Source organism: Phyllobates terribilis, unplaced genomic scaffold (assembly GCF_046119375.1).
Source record: "Phyllobates terribilis strain yellow unplaced genomic scaffold, ASM4611937v1 Scaffold_69__1_contigs__length_7402412, whole genome shotgun sequence".
Classification (NCBI taxonomy): Eukaryota; Metazoa; Chordata; class Amphibia; order Anura; family Dendrobatidae; genus Phyllobates; species Phyllobates terribilis.
The window spans coordinates 2,579,559-2,606,697 of NW_027362829.1; the positions used below are offsets into that span (position 1 = coordinate 2,579,559).

Genomic DNA, 27,139 nt, shown 5'->3' on the forward strand with positions numbered 1-27,139 from the left:
GGGACAGTGAACTGGCCCCCTGTTTGAAAAGTTTGAGAACCCCTGCTCTAATATACCTAATAGGCATTTTTTGGGGTCTGGTTGAATATCTATTTTATATACCCTCTTTATAATAGACAGAACTCCTTTCCAGTATTTTCCTAACTCCCAGCATTCCCATAGCGGATGTAATAGGCCCGCAGCATCCATGTTACATCCTGGACATTCAGCAGCAGTCCGGTATCCTATGTTGCATAGGAATCTAGGCGTCTTATATTTCCTATGTATTAATATGATCTGGGAAAATCTCTGTGTCTCATATAAAGATAATTGGGGAACCAGTTCTAATACCGCTCTCCATTGATCCTCAGAAATTGGACCTATATCTCCATCCATTTTTGTCTAGCTGGAGAAGGAAATATTGTTAAGTATTTCCCTTCTCTAATACCAACTTAACAAAAGTATTATTTTCTACCCAAAAGGGCGTCCATCTTGATTTGCATTTAAGAGTGTTCCATAAGGACCAATGAATATCCTACTTATTCATTGTGTTATTTCTCATGGCAGCCGCTAGTTCAAAAGTATTATTTGTGGTTACTCTGTCAATTACCGCTGATATCAAAGGCACATTAGTTTGAAACCAGAAGTCTCCATACACTATATAAAAAGACACATCAGCATGTTTTTCTCAATATCTGAGATGAAATCAGAATAAACCTTTCCCGTGTTAGGTCAATTAGGATTACCATAATTTTTAATATTTTCCAAATGCCAGAATAATGAGAGAGAGAATGTTTTAAGGCATTTTTATTACTTACTCCAAAGTCAAAAGTTTACATATATTTCATTAGTATTTGGTACCATTGCCCTTAAACTGAATGACTTGGGTCAAACGTTTGGGATATCCTTCCACAAGCTTTTCAGAATAGTTGTTCGGAATTTGGGCCGATTCCTCCTGACAAAACTGGTGTAACTGATCCAGGATTGTAGGTCGCCTTGCTCGCATCTGCCTTTTCAATAGGACTGAGATCAGGGCTTTGTGTCGGCCACTCCAAAACATTGACTTTGTTATCCTTAAGCCACTTTCTTACCATTTTGGCAGTATGCTTCAGGTCATTGTCTATTTGGAAGACCCATTTCCGCCCAAGCTTTAACTTCCTGGCTAATGTCTTGAGATGTTGCTTCAGTATTGCCACATAATCTTCTTTTCTCATGATGCCATCTATTTTGTGAAGTGCATCAGTCCCTCCTGCAGCAAAACAACTCAACAACAAGATGCTGTCACCCCCGTGTTTCACAGTTGGGATGGTGTTCTTAGGCTTCCAAGCTTCTCCCTTTTTCCTCAAAAGGTAACGATGGTCAGTATGCCCAAAAAGTTCAATTTTAGTTTCATCAGACCACAGAATATGTCTCCAAAAATTAAGCTCTTTGTTCCTGTGTGCATGTGCAAACATTAATCTGGCTTTTTTATGTTTTTTTTTTGAGTAATGGTTTCTTCCTTTTCTTGAGTAATGGCAGAGTAGCCTTTCGGCCCATGTTGATACAGTACTCGTTTCACTGTGGATATTTACACAATCTTATCAGCTTCCGCCATCATCTTCACAAGGTCTCTTGCTTTTGTCCTTGGGTTGATATGCACATGTCAGACCAATGCACGTTCATCTCTGGTACACAGAACCCATCTCCTTCCTGAGTGGTATGAAGGCTTGACATTCCATTTTTGTTTGTACTTGCGTATAATTGTTTGTACAGATGAACGAGGCAGCTTCAGGTATCATGAAATTGTACCCACAATTTGTGATCCACAATTCTCTTCCTGATATCTTGGCTGATTTCTTTAGACTTTTCCATGATGGTACACAAAGAAGCAGTGTGTTTCAGATGTGCATTAAAATACATCCACAGGTGTGTTTCTAATTAACACAGATGCTGCCAAAAAGCTCAGAAAAAAAAATCAGAAGCTCCAAAACACATGACATCATCATATAGGCAGTCCAAAATTATTTAAAGGTATAGTAATCGTAGTGTATGGAAACTTTTGCAGTAAGCAATAAAAATGCCTTAAAACATTCTCTCTCTCATTGTTCTGGCATTTGGCAAATTTAAACTAATTGACCTAAAACGGGAAATGTTTATTCTGATTTCATCTCAGATATTGAGAAAAACATGCATATGTGTCTTTTTATATAGTGTATGTAAACTTCTGGTTTCAACTGTGTCTGTGTGTGTGTGTGTGTGTGTGTGTGTGTGTGTGTGTGTGTGTGTGTGTGTGTGTGTGTGTGTGTGTGTGTGTATATATATATATATATATAAGACCATTTCCGGTGACTAGATGTGTCTGCTGCTAGAACTCTGGGTGCCATTGACCTGGTCTCTAATCTGAGCTGCTGTTAACCTGCGATTTCTGAGGCTGATGACTCGGATAAACTTATCCTCAGAAGCAGAGGTGACTCTTTGTTTTCCTTTCCTGGGGCGGTCCTCATGTGAGCCAGTTTCTTTGTAGCGCTTGATGGTTTTTGTAACTGCACTTGGGGACACTTTCAAAGTTTACCCAATTTTTCAGACTGACTGACCTTCATTTCTTAAAGTAATGATGGTCACTCGTTTTTCTTTACTTAGCTGCTTTTTTCTTGTCATAATACAAATTCTAACAGTCTATTCAGGAGGACTATCAGCTGTGTATCCACCAGACTTCTGCACAACACAAGTGATGGTCCCAACCCCATTTATAAGGCGAGAAATCCCACTTATTAAACGTGACAGGGCACACCTGTGAAGTGAAAACCATTTCCGGTGACTACCTCTTGAAGCTCATCAAGAGAATGCAAAGAGTGTGCAAAGCAGTCATGAAAGCAAAAGGTGGCTACTTTTGAAGAACCTAGAATATAAGACATATTTTCAGTTGTTTCACACTTTTTTGTTAAGTATATAATTCCACATGTGTTAATTCATAGTTTTGATGCCTTCAGTGTGAATGTACAATTTGGTCTGTACTGTGTGTGTATATATATATATGTATATATATATATGTATATATATATATATATGTGTGTGTGTGTGTGTGTGTGTGTGTGTATATACAGTGTATATATATATATATATATATATATAAGTAAATCGTCATCATTAGGATACCATATTTATAGCCTACAATATCCGGACTAGCAATCAACATACAGGCCAAAGGTTCAATGGCTATCGCGAGAAGGAGGGGAGACAGGGGGCATCCCTGCCGAGTGCCCCTCCCCAACGCGATTGAAGCCGATAAGAGACCATTAGTTCTTATTTTAGCCTGAGGTCCAGAGTACAAAACCTGTATGTATGATAGGAATTTGGGACCCACCCCAAACCTTTTAAGAACCTCCCACAGGTATTTCCATTCTACGCCATCGAATGCTTTAGCCGCATCGAGAGAGAGAAAGAAAGAATAGCTTTATGTCCCATTATTACATCTGATCTTTGAAGAAAAAGCCTTCGTAAATTCATTGCTGTGGACCAGTTTGGAATAAAGCCTGATTGATCCTTATGAATAATCTCCGTAATAATGTGAAATAATCTATTTGCCAGGCCTTTGCAATATGTCTATCGATAGAAGAGAAATGGGACGATATGACTTGGGGTGTGTAATGTATAATGTTTAGATCTGTCTCTTTAAGAAAAGGAAGTCTTGTGACCGGAGAGTTAGAGACTGGAAGTGAGTTTTAGTTTCGGTTTCTAGTCTGCTGAGAAACATGTAATGCATTGTGCTGGAGGAAGAAGGACAAGAATAAAATACAGATAAAATCTACTCTCTTGAATTTCTTGTACTGTGAGGACATTACAACTTATATAGCGCCATTAATTCCACAGCGCTTTACAGACATTATCGTCGCTGTCCCCATTGGGGCTCACAATCTACATTCCATATCAGTATGTCTTTGGAGTGTGGGAGGAAACCGGAGAACCCGGAGAAAACTCACGCAAACACGAGGGGAACATACAAACTCCTTGTAGATGTTGTCCTTGGTGGGATTTGAGCCCAGAGCCGCAGCGCTGCAGTGCTAACCACTGAGCCACCATGCTGCCCCCCATGTTATGCTTGATTTACTTTTATCAGTCACCATTTTTATCATATACATATATATTGTATATATTTCTTAAATATTTTAATACTGTATATATATCTTAAATATTTTTAATAATTATATTTTTGTGTATGGTATAATTTCTTAATATTTGCACAGTTTACCTCAATTTGTTATTTCAGGTGGGAATTGAACTCACTCCCGCTTCATTTTTTGTTTTGCCATTCATTTTGCTCGAAGATCTCTTCTTTATTCCTCTTTCATGGCTTCTTTGGAGGCTTGTACTAACATTTTCCCACGTTACGTCACGATTTCACCCAGCCTCTCACTCTAACAGCTGGGTTATCCCCGAATGCTGAGTTCATCTAAGTTCAGCGGAGGGACTTTCCCAGCAGCATAGATTTTTTCCCACGCTATTCTCTTAGCGATTTCTTTGGCCAGTATCTTTAGTTTAGTATCTTATTTCTCTTATACATTAACATTAAAAATGTGTTTTATATGTCCATATAATGTCTAATAATTAATATTCTAACATTCCAATGTGACAAACACTTTTATTCACTACAATCCACTTCTTAATAAATTTATGGTTTTATACACCCCAATCGCCCCTTTTTAATCCTCTGGTTCATTCACTCTTCTCCATTACATCGCTCACGCCAATGTCGATACTTTTGTTCTGTGACTTCTTGCCCAACCTACATAACTATATTTTTACATCACACTATATTTATATTTAGATTAAATTTATCACCAGAAATGTGTATTTTATTATTGTTTACAAGATAAATGAAATTGAGAAAATAAAAATATGTAATTTTGAAAGCTTTTATCATCATTTCTTCTTAAATTATTTACATTATTAAACTTTGACATATCATGTGTTCTTTTTTGGCGCCACATTTTTTTCAAATTCACCAGTGTATATACTGTATATGGCTGTGTTCTGTCATTTGTCATATGTTTTTTGCCCTGAGGAGGAAGTATATTACTTTGACACGGATAGACAATAAAATAAAGCATGTTTTTCTAGTGTGGACCTGGATTAACTGTCATCTTCCAGCAGCGCGGATTTTCCACTTTTCGTTCCTTTCCACATACTACTGTTTCAGGAAACCAACTGCACGTCAGCAGGTACCACAGTTATAACTACAGTCGGTAGCGGAGAGCTTTGGGAAGCACTCATAGTACTAGAAAACTGACCCTGCAGCTGGGACTGTGAAGATCCTAGCTTGTAGTATTTCCTGGCCAGATCCTGGATCATCTGGGTCAGATTCGCTGCCTGATCACAGAGTGTAGGAATTGGATCCATTATTGGATATAATGTGATGCTAGTCACCACTCATGGACAGGCTGTGAGGCAGATTAGTCAAACATACCGGGGTCAGATACCAAGAGAGCACTTAGAAAACAAAAGAGAAAAGACAGGCGAAGTCAAGTCATGATCTGAGGTCATAATACCAGGAAGATAGCAGATCAGAGCAAAGGGGCTAGGCAAATGGATGGTCAGAACGAGGTTTAAAGTCATACAGCAAAGGACCAACAAACAGAGCACAGAATTACAAGGCAAACAACCGAGCAGATGCTATGTCTAGCAGAGGTCTGAGACTCAGCTAAGTTACTGGGTAATCACCTGGAACAGGGAACATCTGAAAGAAGCTCAACACCTCTCAAGACTCGGATTGGATGGCTGAGCTGTCCATCAAAACACCGACAACTCAGCACACCCCTGCACCACATGGCATGACTGAGCTGTCAGTCACAGCATCCGAGACACACTAAGCAGAGAAATTGTGACACTCTGATGTTTATTAGGCTGATATTTATTTAGAGTTGATTTCCGTATAAATTATTTCTCACATTAAGAACATGAAAAAGACTTCTGCCTGTGTGACTGCTCTGGTGACTAAGAAAAGATGATTTCTTCACAAAACATTTTCAACATTCTGAACGTGAAAAAGGCTTCTCCCCTGTGTGGGTTCTCTGGTGTCTAACAAAATATGATTTCTGGTTAAAACATATCCTACATTCTGAACAAAAAAAAGGCATCTCCCCTGTGTGAGTTCTTTGGTGTTTAATGAGATTACATTTATGATTAAAATATTTCCCACATTCTGAACAGGAAAAAAGACTTCTCCCCTGTGTGAATTTTCTGGTGCGTGACAAGATTTGATTTCTGTGAAAAATATTTCCCACATTCTGAACAGAAAAAAGGCTTTTCCCCTGTGTGAGTTCTCTGGTGCTTAACAAAAACTGATTTCCGGTTAAAACATTTCCCACATTCTGAACAAGAAAAAGGCTTCTCCCCAGTGTGAGTTCTCTGGTGTGTAACAAGATCTGCTTTGTGATGAAAACTTTTCCCACATTCTGAACAGGAAAAAGGCTTCTCCCCTGTGTGACTTCTCCGGTGATTAACAAGATTTGATTTCCATAAAAAACATTTCCCACATTCTGAACAGGAAAAAGGCTTCTCTCCTGTGTGTATTCTCTGATGTCTGATAAGACTTGATTTCTCTGCAAAACATTTCCCACATTCTGAACATGAAAATGGCTTCTCCCCTGTGTGAGTTCTCTGGTGATTAACAAGACCTGATTTCTGGTTAAAACATTTCCCACATTTGAAACAAAAAAATCTATTCCCTGCTGAGTGAATTTTTTGATGTTTAAGAATATACTTTTCAACGGAAACACTATTTCCATTTTCTGAATGTGAAAATGGCTTCTTTGCATTAGGAGCAGTTCGTTTTTTAATGCTTATTTTGTGACTTTGATTTTCCATAGTGGTCGGTAATGAATCAGAAGACAGGACCTGTTTGATAGGATCAGATGACAGATCTTTGCTGTGAAGGGATGATGGTATATCTGGAGTAATGGCATTCACTTCAATTACATCTGGGATCTCAAGACCATTTGATTTGAAAACTGGAGATGTCAGCTGTCCCTCTGATCTCCTGGTACAGTCATCTGCCAAGAAAAAAAAAAACTAATTATTATTTTTGAATAAAATATCCTTGAATTTTATATTTTTGAACATTTCTACTTAAACTGTCTGTAAAAATGGGAATTTATGTAAAAAAATTTAATTATTCACCAAGACAATGACAGTTCACAGTCTAATAGAAAACCTCATAGCATGAAGCAGTTGACCGTGGTGTTCAACTGATTCTGCCTCCCAAATATGGAATAAAAGCCACCAAACAGTGTTATATAGGTGAAAATAATAACAAGAAAAGCTTCTACTCATCTCACGAAAAAAAAAGTCCCCACTCAGGTCCATCATCTGTCAGTGGAAAAACAAAGGTTTCCACATTATTAGTGGCTCAGATACTCTACAAATACACCCTAGGGCGTGGAGAGCAATGAATATTCATCTTCCTTAATAGCGCGAACACTGTAGCCACAGCACAGCTCCTGCTGTGCTCGGCGGTCAGTGTGCCTACTATTAAAGACCATGAATATTCACTACTACCCACTCTCCTGGATTGTAGTGAATAATCATGGTTTTTAATAGTGGGCACACAGACCTCCGAGCACAGCAGGAGCCGCACTGCAGCTACAGTGTGTACGCTGTTATGGAGAGTGAATGGTCACTGCTCTCAACACACACAGTCCCAGCATGGGGAGCAGTGACTATTCCGGCACAGCATCTCAGTGTGAGGGTACATGACAGGGACGCCATGCGCCCCCTGCCATGAGAGGCGCACACAGTGAGTGTCGGCAGCAGAGCGGGACGCCATGTTTTACCAGTATGGGGACCAGAGGTGGCCATGCATTACCAGGGCAGGGATCAGGGGGGGCATGCATTACCAGGATGGGGATCAGGGAGGGCATGCATTACCAGAATGGAGATGAGGGGGGCCAGGCATTACCAGCATGGGGATCAGGGGGTGCCATGCATACCAGGATGGGGATCAGGGAGGGGGTGCCAAGCATACCAGGATGGGGATCGGGGGGTGCCAAGCATACCAGGATGGGGATCAGGGGGTGCCATGCATACCAGGATTGGGGATCAGGGGATGCCAAGCATACCAGGATGGGGATCAGGAGGTGCCTTGCATACCAGGATGGGGATCAAGGAGTGCCATTCATACCAGGATGGGGATCAGGAGGTGCCTTGCATACCAGGATGGGGATCAAGGAGTGCCATTCATACCAGGATGGGGATGAGGGGTGCCATGCATATGGGGATGGGGGCCACATATAACAGGAAGGAGGGGGGCATATATACCAGGATGGGGATATTAAAAGAATTGGGGGACATTACCCCTTTAACAGTGTCAGCAGCAGACCCCCTTCCCCTAAAATAATGCATCATGACCACAATTTTTGCTTAATTTTTTTTTCTATTTTGCTACTCTAAAACCTAGGTGCGTCCTATGGTCTGGTGCGTCTTTTAGTCTGAAAAATACGATAAGTGTAGCAGCCAATAATCTATATAAAATATAAATAAATAAATTGGTCCCCTTGGGAGGTTGTGGGGCCTTGACCATATGGTATTTATCCTTACTTATATGTTATATTTATTTTTGCATATAATGTATCTAGTATAGAACTTTTATTTATATATCCACTGGGATTTAATTAAGAATTTATTTATATTTTATATAGATTATTGGTTGCTACATTTATTTATTATATCTATGCACGTTATCATATATTTAGGATTAACCATTCATTGTCATCTACATGCTATACCCCATATATATAGTTTTCTCCTTGTAATCCCTTCCTTTTTTGGTTTTATCATTTATATTAATAAAAATTAAAAAATGTTATATTTTAAATACATTTTTCTGTTTAGTCATTATTTATTTGAGTAGGTTTAGTGCATGAAATAAGTATTTGATCATCTACTAACCAGCAAGAATTCTGTCTCTCATAGACCTGTTGGTTTTTCTTTAAGAAGCCCTCCTACTCTGCACTCCTACCTGTTCTAATTGCACTTGTTTGAACTCATTACATCTATACAAGACACCTATCCACACATAATCAATATCACTCCAACCTCTCCACCATGGCCAAGACCAAACAGATGTCTAAGGACACCAAGGACAAAATTTTAGACCTACACAAGGTAGGGATAGGCTCCGCGACAATAGGCAAGCAGCTTGTTGAGAAGACAACTGTTAGTGCAATTAATAGGAAATGGAAGAAACACAAGATGACCGTCAATCTTCTTGTCTGAGGCTCTGTGACGACACAGCTTATCTTAATCAGCCATACGTCTAGATTTGTTAAGCCAAGAGAAATGCACTATTGTGTTTGTGTTGACTTTAAAACTTGTGTGTGTTTCTTTGGTAGGTCAAGAAGAACAGACCAGTATTTGTATAACGCTGAATGTTGTCTTCTCTTGGTTCTGAAACAATGACGTTTGTTACTATACTAATTGCATATTATACTAAAGCCAGCTAGATGTTGATTTAAAGAACCACCCCCCCCCCCCCCTGCTATGTCGGCTGTGTGGGTGATTGCCCTGTGGATGTGTACTTGAAAGAACAAATGTGAACTATTTAAAGAACCCATGCCTCTGTAGCAGGCAGAATTCAAAGAGACTTTACAAGTAGAATCAAAGATCAGACTCTCTTCAGACCATCAGCTTGGTAGCATCAGTTTATTCAAAGAGACACAGATTTGTATTCTACAAGATTCCAGCCTAAGGGTATATGGCCCTGACTGGAAAGATACGTATCTGCTCCATTGACCATCAGAGAGCCCATGGAAACATTTGGAGAGACCAGGTTGGGACGATGAAGTCACCTGGCCCCTTGGATATGTTGTTTGGGGTTGCCAGGTGGGACCCTCCGGTAGCCTGGAACCCATGGAGACATTCTATCTGAGAAGCCAGATTGAGACCAGCTGGTCATCTGGCCCCATGGAAACTCTTGGAGAGGCCAGGGTGGGACCCTTGGGTCTCCTGGCCTTGTACCTCGATGGACTGTCAGCTTCCTAAGCTTGTCGATACCTTCTCTCTGTGGGGGCCCGCCAAAAGCGGGGAGCCTCTGGTTGAGGTAATTAGCCTTGGAAGTCCAAAAGTTGCAGCTGTTCTATCCCAGGCGGGCCAGCAGAAGGGTGAGACTGTGTAATGTTGTGCCATCTTAGGTATTTGCTGGGACTGTTCTATGGGTTTATTGTCCATTTGGTGGTTCAATAAAGTATTGCCACACTGTTTTACCCTCACCCTGTGTTGTCTGAGTAGATTTATGCCCACGAAAGACCCTGTTTCTTCACAGGCTCCATGCAGGCTTCATCTCGCCTCGTGCGGTAAGGATGATTCTGAGAAAGGTCATAATCAGCCCAGAACTACACAGGAGGATCTGGTCAATGACCTGAAGAGAGCTGGGACCAGAGTCTCAAACATTACCGTTAGTAACACCTCGCCGTCATGGATTAAAATCCTGAAGCACTCCCAAGGTCCCATTGCTCACGCCAGCACATGTCCAGGCCAGTTTGAAGTTCGCCAATGACCATTTGGATGATCCAGAGGAGGCATGGGAGAAGGTCATGTGGTCAGATGAAACCAAAATAGAACTTTTTGGTATCAACTCCACTCTCAATGTTTGGAGGAAGAAGAATGAGTACAACCCCCAGAACACCGTCCCAACTGTGAAGCATGGTAGGGGAAACATCATACTTTGGGAATGCTTTTCTGCAAAGGGTTCATGTATTGCGAGATTTTGGCCAATAACCTTCCCTCAGTAAGAGCATTGAAGATGGGTCATGGCTGGGTCTTCGAGCATGACAAAGACCCGAAACACACAGTCAGGGCAACTAAGGAGTGGCTCCGTAAGAAACATTTCAGGTCCTGGAGGGCCTAGCCAGTCTCCAAACCTGAACCCAATAGAAAATCTTTGGAGGGAGCTGAAACTCAATGTTGCCCAGCGACAGCCCCGAACCTGAAACATCTGGAGAAGATCTGTATGGAGGAGTTGACGAAAATCCCGGCTGCAGTGTGTGCAAACCTGGTCAAGAACTACAGGAAACGTCTGACCTCTGTAATTGTAACAAAGGTTTCTGGACCAAATATTAAGATCTGTTTATTTATTGTTTCAAATATTTATTTCATGCAATAAAATGAAAATTAATTATGTAAAAATCATACAATGTGATTTTCTGGATTTTTTTTTGATTCTGTCTCGCACAGGTGAAGTGTACCTACGATAAAAATTATTGATCTCTCCATTCTTTGTAGGTGGGAAAACTTGCAAAATCGGCAGCGTATCAAATACTTATTTTCCTAACTGTTATGTGTTGCGCAATAAAATGGCAAATGTGCAATTTTCACTTTGCAACATCGTCTGTGTGCTAATTTCCAGTAAGTGGATGTGGAGTCAAAATAGTCACTAGTCCTATAGATTAATTCACTGAGGGTTATAATTTCCAAAATGGAGTCACTTTATGGGGATTTCTACTGCTCTGGTTTTCTGACATTTTGTCATATTAAGGTTTCTGGTGGGTCCCATCTCCTCTGGGATCTGCTCCTGCGATGTCTGCTTCTCTCGCCAGAAGCCGCCTTATTCATCCTGCAGGTGGCGCTGGTGATGGAGGAGACGTCAGAACCAGAAGCTCTGGGCGGCGCAGGCTCTGTTCAGCCACTAAGATTAGGGTTGCTGGGACCAGTAGTACCACCCAGTCTGGCAGTATGGGTGTGTGTGCTGTCCAGCTGGAGTAATCTGCTCCCTGCTTCAGCCAACTGGAAAGCACCACACCCTACTAAAGCTGGAAGCATATTGCCGGAAGCTGCCAGATCCAGCCTTGTTCTCCTCTGGTTCAGTCCTCTGTGCTCAGCTCCCGGCTTGTGTATTTGTTTCCTGTTGTGACCTCGGCCCGTTTACTGACTACTCTTGTGTCTTCTGATTTTGTATGTTCTCTGCCCTCCTGGTTCTGACCCGGCTAACATACTATTCTTCTTCCCATCTCACACTACAGAACAACAGGTAATACTGTGGCCCTACAGATACACTAGAACTTAGTGATGTTTTTTTACATAGGGGTCTCTGTCTAAGTCCAAATCTATTTAGAGGAGTTAACCCCTTTACCCCCCAAGGCTGTTTGCACCTTCATGACCAGGCCAAATTTTACAGTTTTACACTGTCACTTTATGAGGTAATAACTCTGGAACGCTTCAACGGATCCCCCTGATTATGAGCTTTTTCGTGACATATAGAACTTTATGTTAGTGGTAACATTTCTTTGATATTACTTGTGTTTATTTGTAAAAATAATCAAAATTTGGCAAAAACTTAATTTTATGAACTTAAATCGGTTATATCACACAAATTAGTTAATAAATAACATTTCTCACATGTCTACTTTATATCAGCACAATTTTTTAAACAATTTTCTTGTTTGTTAGGAAATTAAAAGGGTTAAAATTTGACCAGCGATTTCTCATTTTTCCAACAAAATTTACAAAACCATTTTTTTAGGGACCACATCACATTTGAAGTGACTTCAGGGGCCTATATGACAGATGACATATACTCAAAAGTGACACCATTCTAAAAACTGCACCCCTCAATGTGCTGAAAACCACATTCAAGTAGTTTATTAACCCTTCAGATGCTTCACAGGAATTTTTGTACTGTGGAAGGAAAAATGAACATTTAACTTTGTCACAAAAATTTTACTTTAGACTCAAATTTTTTTTATTTTCGCAAGGGTAACAGGAAAAAATGGACCCAAAATTTGTTGTGCAATTTCTCCTGAGCACGCCGATATACCATATGTAGAGGAAAACTACTGTTTGGGCGCGCAGCAGGACTTGAAAGGAACACCATTTGACTTTTTGAATGCAAAATTTTCTGGAATAATTAGCGGGCGCCATGTCGCGTTTGGAGAGCTTTTAATGTGTCTAAACAGTGCAACCACAAGTGACACCATTTTGGAAACCTCTCAGGGAACTTATCTAGCACCTTGAATCCCCAGATGCTTCACAGAAGTTTATAACATTGAATCGTGTAAATAAAAATCACATTTTTCCAAAAACAATGTTATTTTAGCCCCAATTTTTTTATTTTCACAAGGATTGCAGGAGAGAATGGACACCAAAATTTGTTGTGCAATTTCTCCTGAGTGCGCAGATACCCCTTATGTGGTCGAAAACTACTTTTGAGGCACAGTGCCAAGCTCAGAAAAGAAGAGGTGCCATATTGGAGTTCACATTTTGCTGGACTGGTTTGAGGGTACCATGTCACATTGGCAGAGCCCCTGAGGTGTCAGAAGAGCAGAACCCCCCATATGAGACCTCATTTTACAAACTACACCTCTCAAGGAATTCATCTAGGGGTGCAGTGATCACAACAGGTGGGTCACCGAATTTTATACTATTGGGCAATTAAAAAAATAATTCCATTTTTACCACTAAAATTTTGTTTTAGACCCAGATTTTACATTTTTACAATGGGAAATGGGTAAAAATTGCATCAAAATTTGTCCCACAATTTCTGCTGACTGTATACCCCACATATGTGGTTGCACAGTACTGCTGGCATGACTCTGTTGTCGGGTATCCCGGGGGCAGGAGCTCCTTCCTGTCCCTAACATTAGGGGCACCCTAGCTGGTCCTGCTCCCCGGATTACTTCTGAAGGTAAAGACACCGGGCGCCACGTACCTTGTCTGAGTTCCTCAATCCGCCCACAGTCTGTTCCCTTCCACCACCCAGGGAAGAGGGGAGTAGTAATGTATGGCTGAACCCCAACCAGACTAACAAGGTAATACAAATAGGGCTAAAGGAAAATACCAATCATACAAATAAATGCACACAAACAACAGAGGTTAACACTGGGAAGTGGAGGATGGGGGACAAACCTAAATAGAAGAAGAAGAGGATAACACACAAACTAAACCACGCAACAGTCTTAGCTTAATCCTCCAAACGCCTTCTCAAACAACAACAGTCCAGCACACTCCTAGAACCATGCAGCATAAGCTAGCTCTGGTAGGATAGCCTGCCAAAGCCCAGTATATATAGGAGCGGGGAGTGGCTAACAGCGAACAGGTGAGAGCCTAAATGATGGTAAGCTTCTAGGAGCTTACAACTGAGCAGATTAACCCCCGGCAGAAACCTGCACTGTTTAATATGAAGGTGAAAGGCTTTTAATGAGTGGGAGGAATTAGAAGCTGCAGTCTTCGGGCTCCTCTCCGTCACAGTAAATCCATGTCAACTGCTTAGCCATACGGTGAGACTCGGGAGGGACAGAGCGCTATTGGTTTTAGCAGAAACCCAGTATAGTAATACAGTAGGCATCCTGGAGCACAGAATTTTCTGTATTAGTTTACGGACTCCATATACAGAACCCCTAAGTGCTACAAGAGCACAATCACCGCTCAAGTTACCCCATTTTGGAAATTATACCCTTTGGGAATTTATCTACAGGTGTTGTGACGATTTTGACTCCTTGGGTTTTCCAGAAACAAGCAGCAGTGGATGTTGCTGAGTGAAAATTGCAAACTTCCGTTGTAGTGACCAGTACGCTGTAGTGACCAGTAGATTATTCCCGGCTTATGCTTCTGGAGACATGCACCCATACAGTAAGAGGGCTCTCATCACTACAGAAATGCCAAACATGTGGACACTAACTGCGGTTTAGGCTTACTGGTGCTCAGAAGGGAGGGGGCATTTAGTTTTAGGAGCACAGAATTTGCTGAATTTATTTTGGGGTGCAAGGGCCATTTCGATTTTCCAGAGCCTTTGTGCCATCAGTAACATGGAAGCCCCCTATATTTCCGCTAACAGATGACGAACCCGAGTGGGAACTTGCTTTTTTTGTGGATTGAGTTGAAGCTGGGAACATTTTGGGAACATTTTACATAACATTTTGGATCACATTTATCCTGCACTCTATGCTGAGCACTTACATAAGGGTTTCCTTTTAAATCTCAGAGTGACGTAATTCAGATGAAACCCCGAGGCAGCAGAGTTACTCTCGACTCTGTCTGGCCTCTGTTCAGTGATGTCCTTTTTTCCCCAGAGGTGCACAGAACTGTGGCCGATGACACTTTTATGCAAACCTAAAAAGACGGACACCGCCAGATCAAAGGCCAGACAGCATCCATGGTGCCTCCACCTGCCTCATTATAGGGAATATTCAGAGCGCAGGATAAATGTGAGCTGAGCCTTACTGCGATATTTGGGAGTTAGAATCAACAAATCAACAGCAGGTGAAGAATTGGTTTTATTTATTTTTTACGCTGCTCCTGTGCGGTATAGGTGATTAGACGACTTTATTCTTCGGGTCGGTGCAATTACAGCGATAGATTTATAGCGGGTTTTTATGTTTGGCTGCTATCACATACTAAAATACGCTTTTTTTCCCCAAAAAAACTAGTTTTTGCATAACCAGATTTTGTGAGCTATAATTTTTCCATATTTCTACTGAAAAAGTCATGTGAGGGCTTGTTTTTTGCAGGATGAGTTGACGTTTTTATTGGTACCATATTTGGGCAGATTACATTTTTTGATCGCTTTCTATTCCGATTTTTGAGAGGCAGAAAAAACAAAAAACAACAATTCAAGAATTGTTTTTTTTTTTGTTTTTTTTATGCCGTTCCACGTATGGTAAAATTGATAAGGCAGCTTTATTTTTCTAGTCAGTACGATTACCGCGATACAACATTATGTAGTTTTTTTATGTTTTGACGGTATTACAGAATAAAAACAATTTTATCGAAAAAAAAATATTTTTGCATTGCTTCATTCTGAGAGCTATAATTTTTTGATTTTTCCCCTGATGGAGCTGTATGGCGGCTTGTTTTTTTGCAGGACAATGTGACGTTTTCATAGATACCATTTTTATGTACAGTACATTCATCTTTTTGATCGCATTTTATTCCACTTTTTGTTCTGCGGTATGATGATAAAGCATTGTTTTTTGCCTAGATTTTTACTTTTTTATGGTGTTTACTAATTGTATTAACTAGTGGGATGGTTTAATATGGTTGGGTCGCTCTAGACACGGCGATACCAAATATGTCTACTTTTATTGTTTATTTATCCATTTGATTTATAATAATATTTATTTATGGGTACAATATATTTTTTATTTTTTTAATTAGTATTTTGTGATTTTTTTAAAAAATATTGTTACAACATTTCTCCACTTTTTTACTTAGTCCCACTGTGGAACTTCCCAGCTTTAAAGGGGATACCCACCAGGCTAGGGAGCCTTTTAAGTCTGGAGTTAAGGGCATCTTTTTGTCCAGGCCTGACGGACGTTTGTCCCAAGCGGAGCTGATTTCATTCTGAAGAATTCTGGAATGTGCCTGACACCACTTTACACAGGGGATGCACAATGTCATGGTCCCCAGAACACTCATAGCTTCCCTGACCGTTACTTCCCTCTTTCTGCAAAAGGAACTGAATTTTTTTACTATGTCCCGAGCTTTCTTTTGAGGGAGTTTGGACAAGCCCCGGTGCGAATCTAATAGCACTCCCAAGAATATCTTCTGGTTGCTTGGAGCTAGGTCTGATTTTCCTAAATTTAGAACTCACCCCAAGTCTGACAATACTCGCATTACCCGACGCTGATGAAGAATTAACTGCGCGTCTGAATCTGCTACTAGAAGAAAGTCGTCTAGGTAGGGAATTATGACTATGCCCTCTCTCCTTAGACGGGAGACTACTTCCGTCACTATTTTGGTGAAAATACGGGGTGCCGATGACAGGCCGAACGGAAGACATTGGAACTGATAGTGGCTTACGCCACCTTTCCCTCTTGTTGCAAACCTGAGGTATCTCTGTCTTGAAGGGTGTATGGGAATATGGTAATATGCCTGCTTCAAATCCAAGGTACACATCACCGCGTCTTTGGGTACCAGAAGTATCACCGATTTTATTGACTCCATTTTGAACCTCTTGTACTTTACCCACTGGTTCAGGGGTCTGAGGTTTATAATTGTCCTGTACTCTCCCGATGTTTTTTTTAATGGAGAACAGTCTGGAATAATGGCACCTGTATCTCTCTGAACGAGGGACCGGTGTTATTGCTCCGTCCTGGAGAAGCTGCCTGATGTCTACTTCCAGCCTTCTGAGGGCCGCTGTTGAACTGGCTTCCGTGATCTGAAATCGTCGGGGGGGGAATTGAGAAAACTCGATCTTGTACCTGTGTTCTATAAGTTGTAAAATCCACTGATTTTGGGTTATTCTCTGCCAACTTCCTAGGAAATGCTGCAGCCGAATGCTGTCCAGTACAGGTCCAAAAACCTGTAGGCCGGAAAATGGGATAGCACAAAGTTTGTTTTTGGACTGCATATCGCCTGTCCAAGACCTCAGCCAGAGTGCCCTACGGGCCGAATTCAACAGCGCATCATTACTTGCCGCGAACCGGACAGATTCTGCTGACGCATCTGCCATGAAATTTACTGCCATCCTGACCATGTATAAAGCCTCGGCTATATCCTCCCTGGAAGCACTCTTTCTCAGTTTGGCTTCCAGGTCCTCCAACCATAAGCCTGCTGATCTGGCCATGGACGTGGCCGCAATATTGGTCTTGATGATTGCAGCTGAAGCCTCCCAGGCACTTCCTCTTTAATCATAGCCTTTACTTCGGCTCTAAATGTGGCCTGCTCCTCCGCCATAACTTTTGCTATACAGTCCTTGCACAGCTGTTTGTTATATATGTCCAGAAGCCTGGTAGTACAAGTTGGGCATCGCCTAGCCCTCTTCTTAGGAACTGATCCCTTTGGGGTCCCTTTATTCTATGGACAGTATCAGACACAGGCAGTTTGTCAGGATAAATCACCATAGCTCAGCTACAAAAAAAGGGGGCCCATAGATGCTCACTTACATGACCCAGGGAGATGGCCGTGGAATCCGTGTGCTGCGCGGGGCTACCCTCCATAGCTCACTATAGGTGCAGTGCCTAACCGACAGACACACATGGACAGATTTTACCTGTCTGCCGTCTTCGCCGCCATCTTCCCCAGGCTTCTCCTTCCTGCTGACCTCCTAACCGGAAGTGCGTTCCAGGGTGGAACTCATGCCGCAGCCGCGTCACTGGAATTGCGCTGGCCGGCAGAGGCAGCACGCCCAGAGCCCTCCGAGGAGGGAAGCGGCGCCTTCCAGGAGCTCCGCTCCACTGGGCTGGCTGAGGGACCAGGACGGGTTTCAGCCGGCAGCCTGTCTCGACAGCGGGAGGAGACAGGTATGGCAACCCCTCCGTCCCCTGGGCTGCTCCTATGCTTTCAGCGCTGCTGCGCCCTCTCATGTGCCTGTCCGACTAGGGACAGGAAAAACACAGGCGATGGAGGGTGGGGAGGGGCCTTTAACCTCTCGTGTGTTCCTGCCCCTAGTCGGACATGAAGGACTACCTCCTGGTGTGCTGTCAGGAGGGACGTCCTGGAAAAAAACATTACACTCACCTTCCGATGGCCCCCGGTCTCCTTCTCCGATGCGTCCGGTCTCCTCGGTGTCTCGCAGTGGTGTAAAAGGACCTTCCATGACGTCATTTAGCCATGTGACAGGTCACTCGACCGCCGACGTCAGCACTGACACCCACCCACAGCGCTGATACACACCCACAGCGCTGACACACACCCACAGCACTGACACACACCCACAGTGCTGACACACTGAGCTTCCTAGTTTTGATTCCTACGATACCACAGTGTCTATCGACTCCTGTAAAACATGATATTAGACCTTCCTAGCTAGCACTAAGCTGAAGTTCAAGCCTTACGTGTTTCATCATTTTTTTATAACTGCCATGATCATCAGGGGCTAGCAGTCTGTTTAATATCTAAATAGAATTTGTTACTATGATAGTTTCTTGATAAACATATCGGCATGGTTGCTGGCCATGTTCGGCGGCCAAGCAAGCATGTCTTTATAGGTAGGAACATCCCACCTCCTTCCTCCCTATTCTCAACTTGACCAATCCTTGGACGGAAGTGTGAAAAACTTATTGCATCATTCCCTAGAAGACTCATGGCTGTACTAGCTCAAAGGGGGCTTCTACTCAATACTGAGTAAAGGGTCTGAATACTTATGACCATGTGATATTTCAGTTTTTCTTTTTTAATAAATTTTCAAAAATTTCTACATTTCTGTTTTTTTTCAGTCAAGATGGGGTGCAGAGTGTACTTTACTGAGAAAAAATGAACTTTTTAGAATTTACCAAATGGCTGCAATGAAACAAAGAGTGAAAAATGTAAAGGGGACTGAATACTTTCCATACACACTGTACTTTCTATCTGTGCAGCATTATTCATAATCTTACATCTACCAGAAATATATGCTTTGATCCAGGGTGGGCACCTTATTACATGTAATATTTCATAAATTTATGTATATTTATGTATGTGCCTTTTATAAGGTGGTTTACATCTAATGCTTTTTCTGCCTTTTTAATTATGTTTTAACTTTTTGGTGCTTGTGTGTGGTATTTAATAAAATTTATAATTCTTCTTAAAATTATTATTTATTGTTATTGACTTACTTATTCAGAATGTCTGGTGCCCATTTTTACACCCTTTTATTGTTCTTCTCTATATATTTCCTTGGATGCTGGGGCACAGCGTTCCTTTATAAATGTGTTGTGCCAGGTCTTCTTGTCTCTATACCCAGCTCTCTTCAGTGAATTGACCAGGTCCTCCCATGTAGTTCTGGGCTGATTCTTGACCTTTCTCAGAATCATCGCTGCCCCACCAGGCGAGATCTTGTATGGAGCCCCAGCCAGAGGAAGATTGACAGTCATCTTGTGTTTCGTCCATTTTCTAATATTGTGCCAACAGTTGTTGCCTTCTCTATTGTCCTGTAGCCCATCTGAGCCCTGTACAGGTCTACAATTTTCTTCCTGGTGTCCTTATACAGCTCTTTGGTCTTGGCCATGGGGGAGAGATTTGAGTGTGATTGATTGAGTGTGTGGACAGGTGTCTTTTATACAGGTAACGAGTTCAAACAGCAGCAGTTAATACAGGTAGTGAGTGCAGAGTAGGAGGGCTTCTTAAAGAAAAACTAACAGGTCTGTGAGAGGCAGAATTCTTGCTGGTTGGTAGGTGATCAAATACTTATTTCATGCAATAAAATGCAATTTAATTATTTAAAAATCATACAATGTGATTTTCTGGATTTTTTTTTACATTCTGTCTCTCACAGGTGAAGTGTACCTACGATAAACTTGAAAAATCAGCAGTGTATCAAATACTTATTTTCCCCATTCTTTTGCCTCTTGAGAAAGCCCATAATATAGGGGCAAAACGCGCGTCGAGGTTCTCTTCTGGTCACTTGGCACCTTAAGTTCATCCTGTTCCCGGTCTGCCTGTCACTTTTTCTCTACTGGCCCCCCCTACTAGCGATTGGTAAGGGATACTTGAATTTTTCTTGATATCTTATATATACCTGCACACTTGTGCGGCTACCCCTCATCTATGGTATATCTTACATGCTATTTGCTTGCCTTTCCCCTTCCCCCTTTTTTGTTTGGGGGGGCCTTTGATATATACATTTTCTATATATGTTACCATGTACTGTATTTTGTAATCTGCTATTTACTCTGTGTTGCCACTGCTGTGGCCTTTTTACTATTTTGTATCCAATAAAGCTATATTGATTTTATGCCTATATATACTCTGTTTCTCCTGTTATATCTGCATTCAATATTGAGTAGGCTTGTGGCTATTAGAAGCTATGTATTTCCTAGTTGTCTTTTCGCCACGACTTTAAAAAATGAAGGCCGTCTTGCATATACTTATTTTCCCCACTGTAGCAGCAGCTAGGGACGTCCATCACGATAGCTTCATCCTCATCGCTAATGCTATAATATGAGAAGTTCAGCTAACAGGCTCTTGTGATTGGCATTATGTAGGAGACTGTCTATTGTACTATATGATTGCTGAAAAGATTAGGGATAAAGCAAGAGAATCTCTCAATATCCTATAACTGCTGCTATAAGCACAAGATAAGAGAAACTGCCAATGTGTCGGCTTCATGAATTTTAAAGCTTACCACAGTGAATTTATTCACAGTTCTTCTGAATAAATTGTTCTGTTAGATACAAACGGTAGGAAGATCTGTTATCCTGATTAAATAAATATAATTGATATACAGTACAGACCAAAAGTTTGGACACACCTTCTCATTTAAAGATTTTTCTGTATTTTCATGACTATGAAAATTGTACATTCACACTGAAGGCATCAAAACTATGAATTAACACATGTGGAATTATATACTTAACAAAAAAGTGTGAAACAACTGAAAATATGTCTTATATTCTAGGTTCTTCAAAGTAGCCACCTTTTGCTTTGACGACTGCTTTGCACACTCTTGGCATTCTCTTGATGAGCTTCAAGAGGTAGTCACCGGAAATGGTCTTCCAACAATCTTGAAGGAGTTCCCAGAAATGCTTAGCACTTGTTGGCCCTTTTGCCTTCACTCTGCGGTCCAGCTCACCCCAAACCATCTCGATTGGGTTCAGATCTGGTGACTGTGGAGGCCAAGTCATCTGGCGTAGCACCCCATCACTCTCCTTCTTGGTCAAATAGCCCTTACACAGCCTGGAGGTGTGTTTGGGGTCATAAATAAATGCAAACCGGATGGAATAGCATGCCGCTGCAAGTTGCTGTTGTAGCCATGCTGGTTCAGTATGCCTTCAATTTTGAATAAATCCCCAACAGTGTCACCAGCAAAGCACCCCCACACCATCACACCTCCTCCTCCATGCTTCACGGTGGGAACCAGGCATGTAGAGTCAATCCGTTCACCTTTTCTGCGTCGAACAAAGACACGGTGGTTGGAACCAAAGATCTCAAATTTGGACTCATCAGACCAAAGCACAGATTTCCACTGGTCTAATGTCCATTCCTTGTGTTCTTTAGCCCAAACAAGTCTCTTCTTCTTGTTGCCTGTCCTTAGCAGTGGTTTCCTAGCAGCTATTTTACCATGAAGGCCAGCTGCACAAAGTCTCCTCTTAACAGTTGTTGTAGAGATGTGTCTGCTGCTAGAACTCTGTGTGGCATTGACCTGGTCTTTAATCTGAGCTGCTGTTAACCTGCGATTTCTGAGGCTGGTGACTCAGATAAAGTTATCCTCAGAAGCAGAGGTGACTCTTAGTCTTCCTTTCCTGGGGCGGTCCTCATGTGAGACAGTTTCTTTGTAGCGCTTGATGGTTTTTGCAACTGCACTTGGGGACACTTTCAAAGTTTGCCCAATTTTTTGGACTGACTGACCTTCATTTCTTAAAGTAATGATGGCCACTCGTTTTTCTTTACTTAGCTGCTTTTTTCTTGCCATAATACAAATTCTAACAATCTATTCAGTAGGACTATCAGCTGTGTATCCACCTGACTTCTGCACAGCACAACTGATGGTCCCAACCCCATTTATAAGGCAAGAAATCCCACTTATTAAACCTGACCGGGCACACCTGTGAAGTGAAAACCATTTCCGGTGACTACCTCTTGAAGGTCATCAAGAGAATGCCAAGAGTGTGCAAAGCAGTCATCAAAGCAAAAGGTGGCTACTTTGAAGAACCTAGAATATAAGACATATTTTCAGTTGTTTCACACTTTTTTGTTAAGTATATAATTCCACATGTGTTAATTCATAGTTTTGATGCCTTCAGTGTGAATGTACAATTTTAAAAGTCATGAAAATGCAGAAAAATCTTTAAATGAGAAGGTGTGTCCAAACTTTTGGTCTGTACTGTATATTGCAATAATTTTGAGTGACAAACTCTTTACTACTAATATCCTAGCTGACTTTCAGTTCAGGGACCACTGAGTCAATCATTTTTACATTTTGCTACTATATTTCTAGTTTTAATCGTGAAAAAATAAAAGTTAATTTTTACCCTTTACTCCAATTGGATTAGTCTGTGAATTTTGGAAATATAAGTTTTGGAGATATATAATAATTTGTCAGAGCAATGAGTGGATTTACAGATCTGGGCAGTTAACAGTCAGCATCTACTAATCCCAGGGGGTAGGTGGATCCTCCAGGTTGTAAATTCTATAGAAAAGGACTTTCACAATTTCATAAAGTCATTTGAACAGTTTTAGGTGGAGGACAATGTTGTACTTTAACGGCAAAATGGTGATCACATGACCAATAAAGCAGCCACAGCCGGTGTCTGAGAAGAATCTGTGATTTCTCTGCATTTAGTGGTTAGTACTCACCTGGGTAGTCATATGTAGGAATCTCCTCTTTACACCGCTCATCACCCCTCACATATGTCTCTGTAGTATTAATATGGGTCAGATCTTCACCCTGAAACAAATATTGTAAAAGTCACAGACAGATGGAGAAGTCCCATCTATGATCAGCTCTAATCCTGCCATCTCCACCATTCTCATTACACAAGTATAAAACATGTAATACTGGTGGATAAAACAAGACTGAACACAAGACCTTCACAGCCGTCTACACATCATAGGGGAGATCTCATGACACCTTCTCTCCATCTACCTGATGATCCTGAGGAACATTGGGATCTTCTTGTTTACAGTCCAGTGGAAGAAGAGGACGGGGACATCTCTCTGGTGTTGTCCTCTTACTGGATAGATCTGGAGGAAACACATACAGGGGCTGAATTCATTCTTTACATACAGATAATTATAGGCCATGTGTATTTAGTCCTGTCTATTACCTGGTGATGTGAGGGGCTGGGGAACCTCCATCATGACGTTCTTGTACAGATCTTTGTGTCCTAAATACTCCCACTCCTCCATGGAGAAATAGACGGCGATATCGTGACACCTTATAGGAACCTGACACATACAATGATACTGTCATCCCTCAATCCCTTCATAGCGTTACTGTATAATGTCCCAGCATTCCCAGCAGTGTCACCTCTCCAGTCAGCAGCTCAATCATCTTGTAGGTGAGTTCTAGGATCTTCTGGTCATTGATGTCATCATGTATCAGGGGGTGAGATGGAGGTCCGGTTTTTGGGCTCAGGGGTCTTCCCCATCCCTCAGACACAGGGTCCTGACAGCGCTCTCTAGAGGTCTTCTTCACTACTGTGTAATCCTGGTTATGGAGAGACACATTAATAAATCTCCCTCCAGACATTTCCAGAGTCCTCAGCTCTCCAGTTCTGTACATCTGTTATTCCCATAGATAAGAATGATGTAACGTGACATCATCAGAATCTCTCACCTCTCCAGTAATACGGAAGAGGATCTCTAGGGTGAGGTATAATATCCTCTCCGCCATCTAGTCTCTATCCATATCCATCCTTGATGGGTAAATCAGAAAAATTTGCTTATATAGAAGATATTCACTGAGAGGATCTGATATTGTAGAGATCTGAATGAGAAGATGATGAGCAGATGTAACGTCATAAAAATCCTGTGTAATAATACAATTACTGGAGATAATAAGGGAAACATATGAGGAGATTTATTATTTTACAGTATTTAGTTTTCTTATATACATATACTAATAAAACATATATAATTTAAGCCACAAACAACAAGCAGTTTCTTCCTCGGAGTCTGTAGCTGAATACGTTTCTCATAGACTCATCTTCCATAAAGCTAATTCTCGCCTCATTTACAGACACCGGAATCGGCATTAGTAATACTGCAGGAGATTTTACACGTGACATGAGAAATAACTACTTCATGATGAGGACATCTTCATCTTCTACTTTGGTTCTAGAAACATATTTGGCCAAAGTCCGTCACTGACTACATCACCACCGGCCGTCTATATGAATGTTTCCCGTCTTCGAACTGTAATGTTCTATCACATTGGATCTAATGTCTGATTCAGACATAGAAATTTGAGACATTTATAAAAGCTTGTTTGTAAGAACACAAAGACAAGAGATATTTAATGCCAAATACTCCATGTACAGTGTATTTTTCTCTCTGGATATGATGGGATTTTTTTTTAGCATTTTCGCATAGGTTTCCATATGATACATGAAAAACACCCCAAAAAAATAAAATTGGGGATGGAGGTACCGTCGAAATATTATACAGTGTGTGGGTGGATGGCGATACTAGGGGAACAGTATACTGTGTGTGGGGGCCAAGAAAGGGGCACTGTACTATGGAAGCAATACATGATTCCTTCATAAAAACACCCTAAATGTAACATTTTTAAAACAACCCCACAATTTGTGAATCTTCAGGGTAAATCGCTATCTAACCATTTGATTAGAGCTGATACTATTACGCTAAAGTGTCTAAACAGACTTTCTTTCAGATCCATAAAGGGGCACTTTTCCGTGTTTGTCATGTCAGAACTGTTGGAGGATTATTACAGGTGACAGTTTTCCCACCAATTAGAAGGGACACCTGTGGAAATTGGTGTTTTTTTTACCAGCTACAGTTCTGATGTGATTTACTCTGTAAAGTGCCTTGTGGTAAAGTGGACAAAAGTCATGATCAATTACAATCAGACTGAAGGAACATGGCTCCTCTATTCAGCTCTATGAACCTAGGATGAAATCCACTGCGGCCACTGCAAGAAAAAGAATGAAGAAGAGCAGAAGTTTGGTGAGACCACCGTGGCCAGACATTTCTTGGATGGTGATAAAAGTTCTGATCTCCGATGGTCGGTGTTAGAAGAGACGACCCCCGCAGATTCACAATCACAACGCAGTAAACTTCTACAGAGACGTGTTCTGAATTTACTCCCTGGAATCACTTTCTCCCAAAGGGTTAAATGACGTCTGTAACTTCATTGTCTTTCTATGAAGCTTCTTCTCTGAACTTTATTGCTCTGTTTTCTGAAGTATTTATATTACTCTCCAGAGTTCAGGAATGTATTAAGTCCTATATAAACTTCTGAGAAATAATTCTCTCTAATTCTGTGTTTCCAGGATTATTCTTGTGGGAATTGGCTGCGATATCCCCTGAGCAATATATTTCTAGTATTAACCCCTTTACGACCTTGCCTGTAATATTACGTAGCTGCGCCCTGGGCTTTATTGACCAGCTATGTACTATTACGCGTGCGGCGATGGGGTCCGCACACAAGCGGTGCGGGGCGATCGCCGCCTGGTGTCAGCTCATGGTCACAGCTGACACCCGGTGCTATGTGCAAGGAGCGGTCCCGCACCGCTCCCGGCACATTAGCTCCCACAATGCTGCAATCGAAGTTGATCGCAGCATTGCGGAAGTAAGAATCGGTACTCACCTCCTCTCCCGGCGTCCCGTGGCATCTGAGTCTGGTCTCGGATGTTGTCATGACGGCTCGATGTCGTCATGACAACATCCGGGTCAACAGGAGGCAGGAAGTTACTTTGGTCATGCGCAGTGCATGACCAAAGTAACCTCCCTGTGTGCAGCGCTGACAGGCTGCATAGCATAGGGAGCTGCTGCTGTTCTCTATGCTATACAGCCGATCAGGCTGCAAAAAGTGAAAGTCCCATAATGGGACAATGTAAAAGCAAAAAAAGTGTAAGAAAGTTTAAAAAAAAAAATTAAAAGAAAAAAAATTGTAAAAATATAAAAAAAAATGAAAAAAATAATACCCAAAAAATAAAAATATAATATACCCATCAATAAGTATTATTATGAAAAAAACAAAACAATAAAAAGTACACTTATTTAGTATCGCCGCGTCTAGAATGACCTGACCTATAAAACTGTCCCACTAGTTAACCCCTTTAGTGAACACTGTAAAAAAAATTAAAAAAACTAAGCAAAAAATGATGCTTTATCATCATACCGCCAAACAAAAAATGGAATAAAACGCGATAAAAAAAACGAATGTAAATAAAAATGGTACCGCTGAAAACGTCATCTTGTCCCGCAAAAAAACAAGGCGCCATACAGCTCCATCAGCCGAAAAATAAAAAAAGTTATAGCTCTCAGAATAAAGCGATACAAAAAAATTATTTTTTTTATAAAAGTTTTTATTGTGTAAAAGCGCCAAAACATAAAAAAAACTATATAAATGTGATACCGCTGTAAACGTACTGACCCGAAGAATAAAGCTGCCTTATGAATTTCACCATACGCGGAACGGCATAAAAAAACAAACCAAAAAACAATTCCTGAATTGTTGGTTTTTGTTTATTCTGCCTCCCAAAAATCAGAATAGAAAGCGATCAAAAAATGTCACATGCCTGAAAATGGTACCAATAAAAACATCAACTTGTTCCGCAAAAAACAAGATGTCACATGACTCTGTCGGCCAAAA

At 41.3% G+C, this 27,139-nt stretch overlaps 1 protein-coding gene across 1 annotated transcript; it reads right to left on the reverse strand.

Moving 5' to 3' along the window:
• Positions 1 to 5,850: 5,850 nt before the first annotated feature.
• Positions 5,851 to 24,085, reverse strand: LOC141194321 (uncharacterized). Its single transcript, XM_073662224.1, has 5 exons — positions 23,831 to 24,085; positions 23,628 to 23,748; positions 23,447 to 23,544; positions 23,158 to 23,248; positions 5,851 to 7,007 (listed from the first exon to the last, which is right to left on the reverse strand). The coding sequence occupies exons 1-5, from the start codon at positions 24,083 to 24,085 to the stop codon at positions 6,139 to 6,141; spliced, it is 1,434 nt and encodes a 477-aa protein (XP_073518325.1). The 3' UTR covers positions 5,851 to 6,138.
• Positions 24,086 to 27,139: the final 3,054 nt, after the last annotated feature.

Coding starts and splice junctions, on each gene's coding strand:
- LOC141194321 (XM_073662224.1), bottom strand. CDS start 24,085: ATGTACAGAACTGGAGAGCTGAGGACTCTGGAAATGTCTGGAGGGAGA. Junction 23,749..23,830: donor TTGAGCTGCTGACTGGAGAG/GTGACACTGCTG, acceptor TGTATGTGTCAG/GTTCCTATAAGGTGTCACGA. Junction 23,249..23,446: donor ATGTTCCTCAGGATCATCAG/GTAGATGGAGAG, acceptor TATTTGTTTCAG/GGTGAAGATCTGACCCATAT.